The sequence below is a fragment of the Achroia grisella genome, unplaced genomic scaffold (genome assembly GCF_030625045.1).
Source record: "Achroia grisella isolate CSIRO2021 unplaced genomic scaffold, CSIRO_AGI_Agris_v1 utg511, whole genome shotgun sequence".
Classification (NCBI taxonomy): domain Eukaryota; kingdom Metazoa; phylum Arthropoda; class Insecta; order Lepidoptera; family Pyralidae; genus Achroia; species Achroia grisella.
Genome location: NW_026712905.1, coordinates 2,244,713 through 2,258,258, shown reverse-complemented (window position 1 = coordinate 2,258,258; position 13,546 = coordinate 2,244,713). Strand labels below are relative to the sequence as shown.

The 13,546-nt window shown below is 30.5% G+C and overlaps 1 protein-coding gene across 1 annotated transcript in view; it reads left to right on the top strand.

Annotated features, from left to right (window-relative positions):
* LOC131846537 (F-box/LRR-repeat protein 7) overlaps positions 1–3,321 on the top strand; it is a 42,969-nt gene extending 39,648 nt beyond the window's left edge. Inside the window, exons 6-8 of the mRNA XM_059195871.1 lie at positions 1,457–1,602; positions 2,047–2,220; positions 2,682–3,321. Of these exons, the coding sequence (XP_059051854.1) occupies positions 1,457–1,602; positions 2,047–2,220; positions 2,682–2,894 (533 nt within the window). The 3' untranslated portion in view covers positions 2,895–3,321. The remainder of the gene's footprint in view (positions 1–1,456; positions 1,603–2,046; positions 2,221–2,681) is intronic.
* Positions 3,322–13,546: the final 10,225 nt, after the last annotated feature.

The following is a 13,546-nucleotide window of genomic DNA, read 5'->3' as shown; positions in this document are numbered from 1 at the left end:
ATAGTAAGCTGTTTAGACCAGTGTTTCCCAACGTGGGGCCCACGGCCCAATTCTTTTATTAAAATTATATGGACCGTGAATTTCAAGTTTACATTCTATGTTTTGAAAATTTCCTTACCTTTCCTGTTCATAACAATTTCCCAGGGATATCTTCTTAAAACCAGTTACTTAAGTTTCTTACGTGACCAATTTCATGTATCAATATTATAAATTATGTATGTTACATGGAGGAGATTTTAGAAATAAGAGTTTTAGAAAGACTAGCGTGGCGCATGGCACTGAAAAGTTTGGGAAACACTGGTTTAGACTGAACTGTGTACGAAAGCAATTACATCAACCTATTAAACATGAAATGCGGAGCGACAGTAATGTAATATAGCAGCAAAGTTCGTCTGTTTTACTAAGAAGTAAAGTAACACTAACTTGAAATGCCTAAACGTTAAAAGCTAATGCGAATAGTTTTAATTCATTTAAAGATATTATCGTAGAACATATAATATTCTATTAATCCATTGGCGGTCTCGTAGGTTTAGCGGTTTAGCCCACCATTTTACTATCAACAGGCGCGGGTTCTATTCCTCGCAAAATTTTGAATGCATTGGTAGGTTTGTTTACTATGTATATTATGTATGTATTTAAGTATTTCTATCAGTTGTCTAGTACCCATAACACAAACTTTGCTTAGCTTAGGACTAAATGGAACCCTGTGAATTGTACAGATTAGTATTACTATTATACTTACGCATGTGATTATCTACAAAATATCGTTCTTAGAATAAAGAATACGACAAAGATGCACAAAATACATATATTATTAAATCACTAAAAATATATCAGTATAAACTATACTAAATAGAATTAAATAAAGGTTTCGCCAGAGATTATAAAAGACGTCTGAGTGGCCGCTATGTATACCGCTTTTAAATGAAGTTTCATTAATATGGTCATATTAGGCTGTGAAATAGAATAAGTGGTATCACACCCAAGGAAATGCATGAGGGATACTACGGGCGTCACATGATAACGTGACTGTTCTGGCGCTCTCCATATATAGGCGACAGTTACCACTTACCGTCAGGCGCGCCTATAGTCTCTATATCGTTCCAATTATATAAGAAAACCCACAACTTCGTTCGCATGGAATTTAACTTAATTTTTCTAAAATAATAGTAGCCTAAGTTACTTCTTATTACATCAGCTATCATCCAAAAAAAGTCCAGTTAAAATCGGTCCAACTATTTCAGAGATTAGCCGGAACAAACAGACAGACAGCAGACAAAAATTGTAAAAAATGTTATTTTGGTATATGCACCGTATTTATAAACATATGCATGTAGTAAAAAACGGTTATTTTAATATTACAAACAGACACTCCATTTTATTTATATGTATAGATGTAATACCTTTCACACGGTTATGTGTATGTTAAATTAGTTAATGTGTTTATGTTTTTCAGATGCAGGCGTACGATGGATACCCTCATATTGCGCGCTGAAAGAGTTAAGCGTGTCTGACTGTACCGGCGTGACGGACTTCGGTTTATACGAATTAGCGAAGTTAGGTCCGGCATTGAGATATCTCTCTGTCGCTAAGTGTACGCAGGTCAGTGTAGTGCAGTGCACCATGAATAAATACTTACCTTTTTTTTTATTTATTACAAGTAGCAGAACATTAGAAATCACAGTGTAATGTAGAGATATTTAGACCGATATATAGTGCTCTGTGTTCTTGAGAGCAAGCAGAAACCTTGTCCTTGAAGACTTAAATGTTATATTACTGTTGCTGATATTATATCAAAGATTGTTTTCCTATTACTACTTAAAACTGAATTAAGGTTTTCATTCATATACGACACGCCATCAGATTATTTCTGTCCCATCTTGTCCATAGTTAGCCAGAAAAATAACTAATATACTGAGGAATACACCTAAAACTAATCTAGCTTCGAATGATACAGTCTCTTTTATATGCGTTACAAATACATCCCAACAATATAAATATATACAGTTAGACTTTATATAAATAAATCTTCTAATTTTGTAACAGGTGTCAGATTCCGGTATCCGGACTCTCGCACGGCGATGTTACAAACTCCGCTATTTGAACGCGAGGGGATGTGGCGCTCTCGGGGATGGTGGAGTGGAGGCAGTCGCTCGGGGATGTTCAAGGCTGAGGGCTTTGGATTTGGGAGCCACTGACGTGTCAGAAGCTGGTCTACAGGTGAGACTTATGTTTTATCTTTTACAGGGAGTTCATAGAGGCCACAGAGACAACTTTGTACAAAGTGTACTCGTTATAAAGCTAATTCGTTTTCTATAATATTTTCAGTGGTTTATAAATAAATAGTTTTCTATACTCGTAATACTCGTTTCGGTTTGGCACTGGTGTACATGTTTTATACATATGACCCTTCCTCGTGAATCACTCTATCTATTGCTAAAAACTGCATTAGAATACGTTGCGTAGTTTAAATGATTTAAGCGTACAGACAGCGGAAGCGATCATTTTATACTATGTAAAGGCATTGAGTGTAAAATAACATTTCTATGATGGTTCTTTTTCAACTGTAATAAACAAGAATGTATCTAGTCAAGGAAACAGTTCTTACACTATCTATAATAGTACCTCGGTTACATTCGTGTTAAAATTGATATTTTTAAGGTATGAATTTTGTCTTTTAGATCCTTGCGCGATGCTGTCCAAACTTAAAGAAGTTAGCTCTTAGGGGCTGCGAACTAATTGGTGATGATGGACTCGAAGCTGTAGCCTATTACTGCAGAGGACTGACCCAATTGAATATACAAGACACGCCTGTAACTTTACGAGGTTATCGAGCAGTCAAGAAGTACTGCAAGAGGTGCGTCATCGAACATACAAACCCTGGATTTTGTTGATTTTTAGTGGACTTATATTTTACTTGACACTCACCCTTGCCTCGCGTGCGTGTATAGTGTATGTAATATATATCATAGAACTAAATGTATGTTTCATACATATGAACCTTCTGGAAAAATCTGTAAAAGCTAGAGACAAACGTGTCGAATTTTATCCTTTGCCCGGTTTAGAAGTTATAGGATAAAATGACTAACAAAACTAGTGAATATGATATTTTACACAAGCACATTGAATTCTGTGTGATTTAAAACTTTATTTTAATGTAATTAAGTTCATTTTTTTGTCTGGCGCATGTAACAACACTACTGCATTAACTTCATGAAATTAAAAATACAAATAATTAATATAAAATATAATATTAGAAATTGTTATCATTTTAAGCAATCTGTAAAAGAAAAAAAAAAGAATCGAAATATTATCTGTTACATTTTAGGGATTTTATTTTTATATATTTTTGTAGATATATCTATTAATAACTCTGATTTGGAAACAAAGTGTACATGGAAATATCAAAGCAGAATATTGAAAACTATTTTTCTGTTATAATAAAATTATAATGTTCTAAATCCCTACTAACATTTTAGTGTATTATTAGAGCAGAGAAAAAAGAAAACAACATGTAACATGGGAGTAATATGCTGCCACAAAATGTTATGTTTTCGTAAAATAATATGATTCAGCAAAAGGTTCTAAAGGTTTTCTATTGAAAGGGTCCTTTATTAATATAATAGTCACGTCGAGGTATTCTCTAATACTTTTAGAATAACAGAAGAGATTGTAGAAAATATTATATTTTGAAGATAATATAGAACTTTACAAAAACTATATAGTAGATAGTTGTTTTTACATATCAAAACGTGTCCAGTCCTAATTGAACACAATCAATAATAAAGATAGCTAATAATTTCGATGAAATTTGAAATTATTTAAATAAAATCAAATCAAATACGTATCTGCGTATCAAATACGTATATGTGCCTTCAATGAATAAATATTAGATATAACTTAAAATTATATATTATTGTTATAAAATTGTAATTAATTAATATTTTTATTTGTATATATTTTTAGTATAAATATTTAATTAATGTGTTTTGCTATAATATACAAAGAAGTTGATGTCATTCTGTTTTAGAAATACTTTAATAAAATGATGGATACCAAATTTATAACAACACAAAAACACTTTATGCAACATAAGGTAAAAAAATGCATTTGTATTATTTCTGTACAATACTAATATGAGATAATTTTATAAATATTGGATAGAGTTTCATAAATGTTGGATAAGTGCAATGATTTTAAAAAATTTTCACTGTCATTTGCTTTTAAAAGATTTGAAATATTGGGAGGTTATAAACAAAGTCATGGTAAATATTCCGTTTAAATAGTGTCAATGAATAGTATTTCTTACATGCCAGTTTTATTTCGTACAAATAAAAAAAGTAATCATCATAAATTATAGCATTTATAATGCAAGCATATGTGTTTATGCTTGAGGTACATTTTTGCACGAAAGGAGTGAAAAAATTTTTGCCAATTCTCAAGGGGTATCCTGTATGTCGTGTTGACCTACTTGTGCGAATTGTTTAGTGAAGCGAACGTGATGAAAAATGCATATTCATGATTATTTATTATTATTTGACAATATTTTCATTGTTGTTTACTTATTACGAGCAGCTCTGTTTAATGTCATTCTGTACATACAAGTTTATTGATTTTTCTTTGATTTGACTAAGTAATGTAATATTATTATTGGATGACGCCCTCTGTGATTTAGCGGTTTAGCATACCGCTTTACTTCCGATGGTCGCGGTTTCTATTCGATTTGTATTCATAAATATTATTGTTTGTATCGGTCTGGGTGTTCCCTTATATTATGTATGTATTTACAAAAATAAAAAAGTATCTATTTATTTATATCAGTTGTCTAGTACCCATAATACAAGCTCTGCTTAGCTTGGGACTAGACGGCGCTGTGTGAATCGTCCAGGGATATTATTATTATTATTATATGTCCAAAACTTTAAAGCTGACTTTCAAATACTTCATTTTCTTTATTTTATTATAGTTTATTATAAGCGCACATTTTTTTCTCTGAAACAGCTGTGAAACTGAATCACTGTTTAAATCAAATAAATCATAATACGCAACATAAAATTTGTAATGTACACTAAGCCAAGAAAAAACTGACAATATATCTGTACTACATACATATAGATATGATAAAAATAGTAAGAAAATATCGGCCGCGTCATAAGCAATCACATGATAACAGATTTTATATGCAAGTCAATATGAGATAGAAATAATCTTTATTAAAACAATTTCTTAATATACTCACTTTTGAATAGTCAGCCAAATGTTTCAGAGAATTTAGCAAAGGAAATTAGTAAAGGACTTGCCTATTGCTCTTTTAAAGAATTTCGTATAAATTTTATATTTTGTGTGATTATAAATTACCAAACAGCATGGATTGATAAGAATAGGCATAATTGTTTGTGTAATGAAATAAATCAGTCACGGTTTTTTTACGACAACGTACTTTGAAATAGTGGTTCAGTAAGATTTAAACAGTTTCCAAAAATGTGGATGTTATTATTGAAGCGTATTATGTATTTATTATATTACTTAATTAAAGGTTTGTCTATTATGGGTCGGTGTTTCAGAAACAAGGTTTCTAATACGATGTATTCTAAAAATAAAATGAATATAACTCTAAGTATTCTAACCTACTTACCTATGTAGATAATATACTACTTGCTATTGAGCAATGTCAATGAACTATTTAAATCATCTTAAAAATACAATATCATATTTAGCCTTCAATGATATCTAGAGATAATATCACCGACCGGCGGATACACAAGTCTCACACGGTGGAAAATTTTATGTTATATTTGTTGGGTTATTTGAAATGACAATTTTGTGAATATACCTATATTTTCCTTTAACCATTTTTTTTAATTCACGATTAAAAAAAAGAACAATATTTTCACTTTTCAGTTCATTCAGATTTTTAATGAAAATTTATATCTATCATTTATTTATTTAGCGATACAATCTATCAACCTCATCACGAATTGATTTCTCTCTTTGACTGTGGGGAATAATTTTGTGTACAGTATACGGTAATTACCTACTCCACGATCAATTATTAGGTATACATTTGAGATAATTCAATATTAAAATTATTAAAATCAATATATTTCCAAATAACTGTTTAAAAGTTCACGTAATAATTATTTTGTTATAGTGCCATACATACAATTTGTGGCGAAAAAGTAAATTATTTCTATCTTGTAAGAAATTGTAAGTAATTAGATTTATATTTATAAATATGTAATTATTATATTCAAAATATCTTTAAAAGATATTATTTATTAGTGTAAATTGTATTAATTCAGTATCATTAACACGATTGCCATTGTTGTTTTAATGTTTATAATTAAATTATACTTTTTAACTGACTAATGAGTTTTTATCCGGTTCTGGAATTTGGTATCTAATTTTTATTGATTTACCTAGGTAGATCATAAATTCACGAAGAATCACATGTTTCAATTGCTTAGTGAGATATGATTCAGTTATGGGTGAGACAAGGCAATTAATTTACAGGATACGGAGGCATGACTAAGATGTTATCTATCGAAATGGTAAACCATAAGTGGTGGCACAGTGGCGTGACGACGTAATATCTGTAGCTGTACATAGGCGACGGTTTCCTCTTACCATCAAGTTCGCTGAAAGCTTGTTTTCCATACCAATTACAGAAATAACTCATAGCGTTTGATAGTTATATTGCTTAACATCTATTAACAATAATTGAGTAAGGTTATGACTATGTACCAATCTTACTTAGATACTAAAAGGAAGAAACATTTAGTTAAGTTCCTCAATAAGCTACTGAATTTAACATACCTATGAATAAAATAATCCTTAGAATGAGAGTACCATTGAGAAACAAAACGCGCTATAATATTATAAATCATACAGAAACAGATTTACATAAAATGGAAGAGAATAAAAAAGTATAGTATAGAAGAGTTAACTGATCCTAGTATCGACATTTATTACAATTGATAATTATAGATATAGTTAAACCTTAATAGATAAGCTTTTTATCTGCTTCAATTGACTATAAAGAAAATTGACCTCTAATTTCAGACGGGCTCTTTCCAAAAAATATTCTTTTCAAGCCAGACAATAAACTAAGTTCAATATCCTGAAGGTTTCGCCATTGCCATTGTCACAATAGCTAAAAGACTATTCAGTGGAAAAAAATAGCGCGAAATAACTTAGCTATATTTATATCTATGTACTTATAAAGAGAGTCAGTGGGTCAGATTTATTCTATCCAATTTATCTTTCAACGCAGAGCCTGGGAAGTTAGGTTTAAATAAGTACAGCGGTCAGAAACTTCCTTTTTCTAGCGGTCCACGACTGTTTTATAAATTAAATTTTTATTGTCATCTTTACTTTATTATTCGTATAATAAAATCATGACTAGGCGAAAACTGTATTTTATCTGTTTGTTCATTAATTTTTGTTATGTATTCACCGAATATATCGTTAAATATTGGTCAATATATAAACTAAATAAGTTGGAACATTACCTTTTATAAATTCTAGTGTATTAATAGCATTTCTATTACTACTATTATTGTAAAATAGTGAATTAAAAAAATAAGATACACGATAAACTGCAGATTATATTTTATAAATGATAAAGTACCTATTAAACGTACTATTATAGTCTATTGCTATGAATGTTTGTCATTGAACTAATAATTTAATGTGTAATTACTATTGCTCTTTGACTTTGTTCAGTAAATATGTTTAATCAAAAGTTACCAATTTATTTAAAGGTAACTCAAGAATATTATTTGTTACGTTATTATATAATTTAATACTCATTTCCATAAAAAAACCTATTAACATTTTCGAAACGCCATTCATGAGCATCAATTTTGTATTAACTTAAAGATGTAATTTTATATTATCTGTGCTTGCAAATATCTACAATATTCAGTGAGAAACATAAACTGTTCCATTTAGACAGTGCCGCTGGATGTAACTAGTAAACATGGCGAAAGGAAGTGTCAGTGTAAAAATGAGAAAGGGTTTATTGCGTTGATTCGGGCATGTGGAAAGAATGTCGGATGAAAGGATTATGAAAATCGAATGATAAAGGTACGGGACACCTCTCAGTTTACTTTGTGCTTGTGTTTGGGTAAACTGACTTGTCTTGTTAAAGGTAAATTTTAATACACTAATAAAATATAAGAACACTTTTTATTGAGCACGGAAAAATTATGACAAAAGAAAACTTAATATAAATGCGGTAAACAAAAGCCGACCTTATTAGCATAAGCAATCTCTTACAGATTATTTAATTTTATGTAATTAGAAGGATTTGTTGATAACGAAGCATTATTAATACAGTATTGATGTTTATTTTATTTGGATGCAAGTATTTCATTTATATTGATGTAATTTAATTATTTTCATATTATTATTCAAACTTATTCATCATACATAAACTACATACCAGTAGATACTTGTGTATACCAGCTACTTCCTATATACAAATTTCCTTTTGGATTATTTTTGAGTTCAAAACTACCTATAGGTATCTGTAGTTCTGTACTTATGATACAATCCATTTTCGAGAGAGAGGAAGAGATAGACTTTTCTAATTTATGACATTATTATAGAAGTATGAATTTAAGTCATAATATTTTATAACTCATACCAAATTACGGTTTAATTTTGACAAACAATATCGACTAAAAATAGAGAATAAATTACAGAGTTCTATAGTTACGGTTTCAACAAGTTGTTTGCTGGTTTTTCGTTAGATTCTTTGTAAGTTCCAACGCAGTTTTAGTCCTCCCCAGGGGGCGTCATGGGCTTCGTTGCTTATTGGATCAATTTGGCACAGCGTCGGTACATATCTTCGGTTTACAAGAAAGGACCCGCTGCGCTGTGGGACAGCTCATCCGAATAATTTCGATTTTCTTGTTGTTATTTACTTACTCATTATTGAAATGAGACTGCAAATATGGATTTGATTGAAATTTAGTAAATAATACAAATTGTGGATTAATTTACAGTATATTGCAGCTTTAGTCGTTGGAAAAAATCTGACGGTCGCTGTCGGACTGGCGGCGGACGAAGCTCCATCTAAATATTTTACACCCGACTTTAATGTTATACAGTAATTTTACTATCATATCTCACTATACGGCGTTGATGGTTATTAATCAAGCTCTACTTAACTTGGAACTAGACGGCGCGGCGCTGTGTGAATTGTCCTGGGTTATTATTATTATTACTATGAAACTGAATCACAAAACCAGTTGTTTGGTGACAGATATAGGCGAGACAGAGGTATCCTCGGTATATACATTCTGTAAAGTCTTTTCTTTTAGAGATAAAATGCTATTATATGGGTAGCCTAAAATATCTTTCAAAGGACGAAAGCAGTAATTAGTACATATAGTAATATGCCTTGCATGGTTCATTGATTACTCTACAAACTAATGAAGTCAACTCAGCTGTGAACCCTGTAAAACCTTTTCATGTTCCACGTGTAATATTAGTGTTTTGTCGAAAGACTAGTGTAGGATCACGACATTGGCCATGTAATAAGGATATATACTTTTTTAAATTTGACGCGGTCATTATTTATAATGAAAAATAAGAAAGTCACGGGATCTTATCACGACTTATTTATTTTTATTAAGATTTATATATTTACGCAGTATTTCAAACGCCAAGATCACGGTTAAACTAAAGATCAGCGAGCAGATGGTAAACAAAATTAAGGGCAGACATATTATCATATATCTGCCTTCACATGTCTCCGTTTGTTGAGACTATTGAAATATCTGGTAGATCCCATCATTTTCTTAATTATACGTATAACATGGACATATTCAACATCCTTATTCCTTATTCATCTTATCATTCTCCACTTTCCTTTTTTATACTATTGTCTAGTATTATCAAGACTCCTTTGTGCACTTAATTTATATACCATATTACAGAACGTTCTATTTTTAATATTTTTGTGTTCATTTATGTGGCTAATAATAAAGTTAATATTTAATTACATTCTCTCTCACATGTTTTATTAAACAATTTAATGTCTAAGTAGGCATTGAATATTTTAATAAGCATTTAACTTTTAAGTATTAAAAAAGATATATATAAAAATTGAGTCTCTTATACAGTTGTTATCCTAATTTTAAGACAAGGTATCCTAAATTGGCAACACTATATTCCGATGATAAAAATATCCGGGAGGTTGCTATCGCGCTTACGACAACAAAAAGCAGACGGTGCTTCAAACGACTGTGATAAAATAGTTCTAGTTTAAGGACAGATTTAATAAAATGCCTCCTTTATCGGAAATCACGCCGTACATTCTAGCAATAACTTTATCCTATCACCTAACACTCGGTATCGATAACACGCTTCATATTAAAGGGCTTATCATTTAGAAGTATTAATTTACTAAATTTATTAATTGACTGATGAATTTATCTTATCTGAATGATAAGGAATGCGTCGCTTTTTTGTCTCTTAAATATTTAAGTACCTACCAATTCAATATATTAATATTAATATTTATGAAATATGAGAGAACCGTGGCTCAGTGGTTTACCCCTTTATAGACTCCAAAGGATGTGAGATCAAATTTAGCCTAACAAAAAAAAATTGTTATACTTCTGACTAAATTCTAGTTATAGAAACACCTATAACAAACAAATATTAATTAGAAACACGGCGGTTTTTTCTCTGCCACATTGTATTTAAACATGCTCAGTGAAATGTGGACATGTCAAGTGCTGCGTTTACTATACATCGACAGTTGACAATGCCTTTGGCTACCATGCACCATTCTCTCTATTCGGTCGCGATGGTATAGCGGTTCAACATATCACTATACTAATTCAATGGTAACTAGTTCCAATTTCGCACAAACATTTATATTCATGAGTATGTTTGTCAGGGCTCTGAAGTAATGCAGTAAGCTAAACCTTTAGACCACAGATGCTTACAGTAGGGGAATTCGTTGGTGACCGATAAGAGATAACTGTCGTCTAAAGGGGGAAGGGGATTGTTGGTCATGTGGTCTGTTGACCACCATTATTAGTAATGTACCATGTCAGCTCTCTACGCGGTTCCCCCTGGAAACCATCGTAATAAACTCCTGTACTAACAAACCTGATCTCATGTTCATGTTACCATCTTATATTGATGTCCCGCCAGCGTAAACCTATTTTTCATATCATCCGTTAATCATAACTGAACTAAATATATGAACAGCAGCACTGACATCAAATTATAATGCGCCTATAGTACCACTCTTAGGTATCACTCCTGTTTGTAGGATGACGAACCTATTGTACCTTTTATGCTGCCTACGATTTATTTAATCTTAATGTGTATTTAATATTTTGACACTAATAATAGCTTATATTCCCAAATTTCGACTTAAAAATGTAAAGTTACAACGACTATTTAAAAAATCAACACGCAAGTTTCTTGCTCTTTCTTCTTGTAACGAGACAGCTTACCGAATGAGCGATAGATTAAAAAAACTATGATTATTTAAAAGTGCTTAAATTAAGTTTATTTGAATGAAGAATTTTCTATTCTATTCTATTATTTAACTGCCATATTTCATCCTTTAATCAAAACATATCTCACTTAGTACCTATACTCGTTAGCGGTTGCAATAGGTGTTATAAAATGACCTACTCGGTTTTATACATAGTTTACCTATTTATATTTAATTTAGTTTATACTATATTATAGTATTTTTATATTCTAGATAATTTTTGCAATAATCAATTGCTTAATAAATTTGAACGATATCACAGAGGATTTGCTTGTCAACAATCAGTATCTTTGGACACTCGGTCGGGTGTAGACGTGTCCTCTTTACGTCGGTTTTTCGCGAAATCATAACACGTAACTGACATTAATTTCGTAATATTGTATGAAATATACAAAATAGACATTTCACGTATCCTGTGAGTGTATAATTGTGTATACGGATATTTTAATTAGCAGGTAAGTTTTGACGTGAGGAAATAATTTTGTTACAGTGATAAACAATTTTTCAAGTGTCTCCATTGATAAAACACAGCGGTAATGTCCATAGTTTTATTTTTACGATTTATTTAGATTGTCACGTTATTATTTAAACTATAATAAGCCTAGGTAAGACTAAAATAAACTATACGAAACGAAATATTCAATTTGAAGAGATTTATTTCTGTTACAGATAGACAAATAAATACAGGTACGTAGTTCTTACCAAGACAAATTTCGTATTTTTACACCACTTGTGTATTATTATTAATCATTTTATTTTCGACAAGTATAATAATAATTTCGTTAAAATTCAAATAAATCTGTTTCTTTGTGTTTTTTTAATAGTAGCCTTTAAAATAAGTTTATATATTTTATGTAAAAATAATATTTAGTTTGTTTAATAATTTACATTTTAATTACTCAGTAGTAATGTTAAAAATATAAGTGAAATTAATGTATTCAGTTAAATTAATTTAAAATGCAACCGTATAGGTGCGGGTTAATTAGAAGTATAATCAACTAACGACATAGTAGTAAACACTTGACATGCCCACATTTGTGTCAATACTCAGTTTTATTTCTTATTGGTGTTTCCATCACCAGTTAGGCAGGTAGATACATAAATCGACAAACATAGATTTTTAGTGTCGGTTATAATCGAACTCAAGACCTTTGAGATTTTCTAAACAGTAGAAAATTATTATGTTAAGATTTTCTTCAATGTTTACAAAGATATCACGTAGAGTATCATTATATTAATACGTGAGGCAACAACTTTTACAAAAATAGCGCGGATGGAGGAGTTGAAAATTGCTCACATTTATAGTTTATATAGAGAAATAGAGAAAAAATGCAGAATGGTAATATTTTAATTATTTATCAAAATACATAGAAAAAATTAAAAATACATTACACATACTGCCATGTATTTCATACAAACGTACAGAAGTATAGTTTTTGTAAAATAATAATAATATTTGAACTTATAATTTAAATTAAGTATGATCGAATTTCGACCGTTGGGCGACCAGTAGGTACTATATAAATAAATACGAAATTCGTTTTTGATGTCGACTGATATGTGCTATGTAATAACGTCAATAGTCTGTTTCTCAAATTAGTACCTATCTATACCCAGAGATATATGAAACCTACGATATCTATAATTACAATGAGAATATCTGAACAGCATCCAAGTATACAGAATGGATTCAATTATTTATGTGCTGCCCTTGAAATTTCCCATCAGTGTCATCCACTATAAACAAGTCGTTTCTTTAGCAAGCATTATTTCATTGACACTGAAAGAAACGTTTGAAAAACTGACTATCAAACTTTAGTAATAACTATCAATTATTAGTATTTCCTGAAATATATTCACGGACAAATTAGTTGTCTAGTAACTGAAATAGTTTGACTATTTATTTAGCTCAGTTTTGTGAATCTTTACATATTATTTTACAAAGTCACCGTTGCTGTCCGTTCGTTTATATATTTTAAATTATGCAACGGATTTCAATACAGTTTTCAGCAATATATA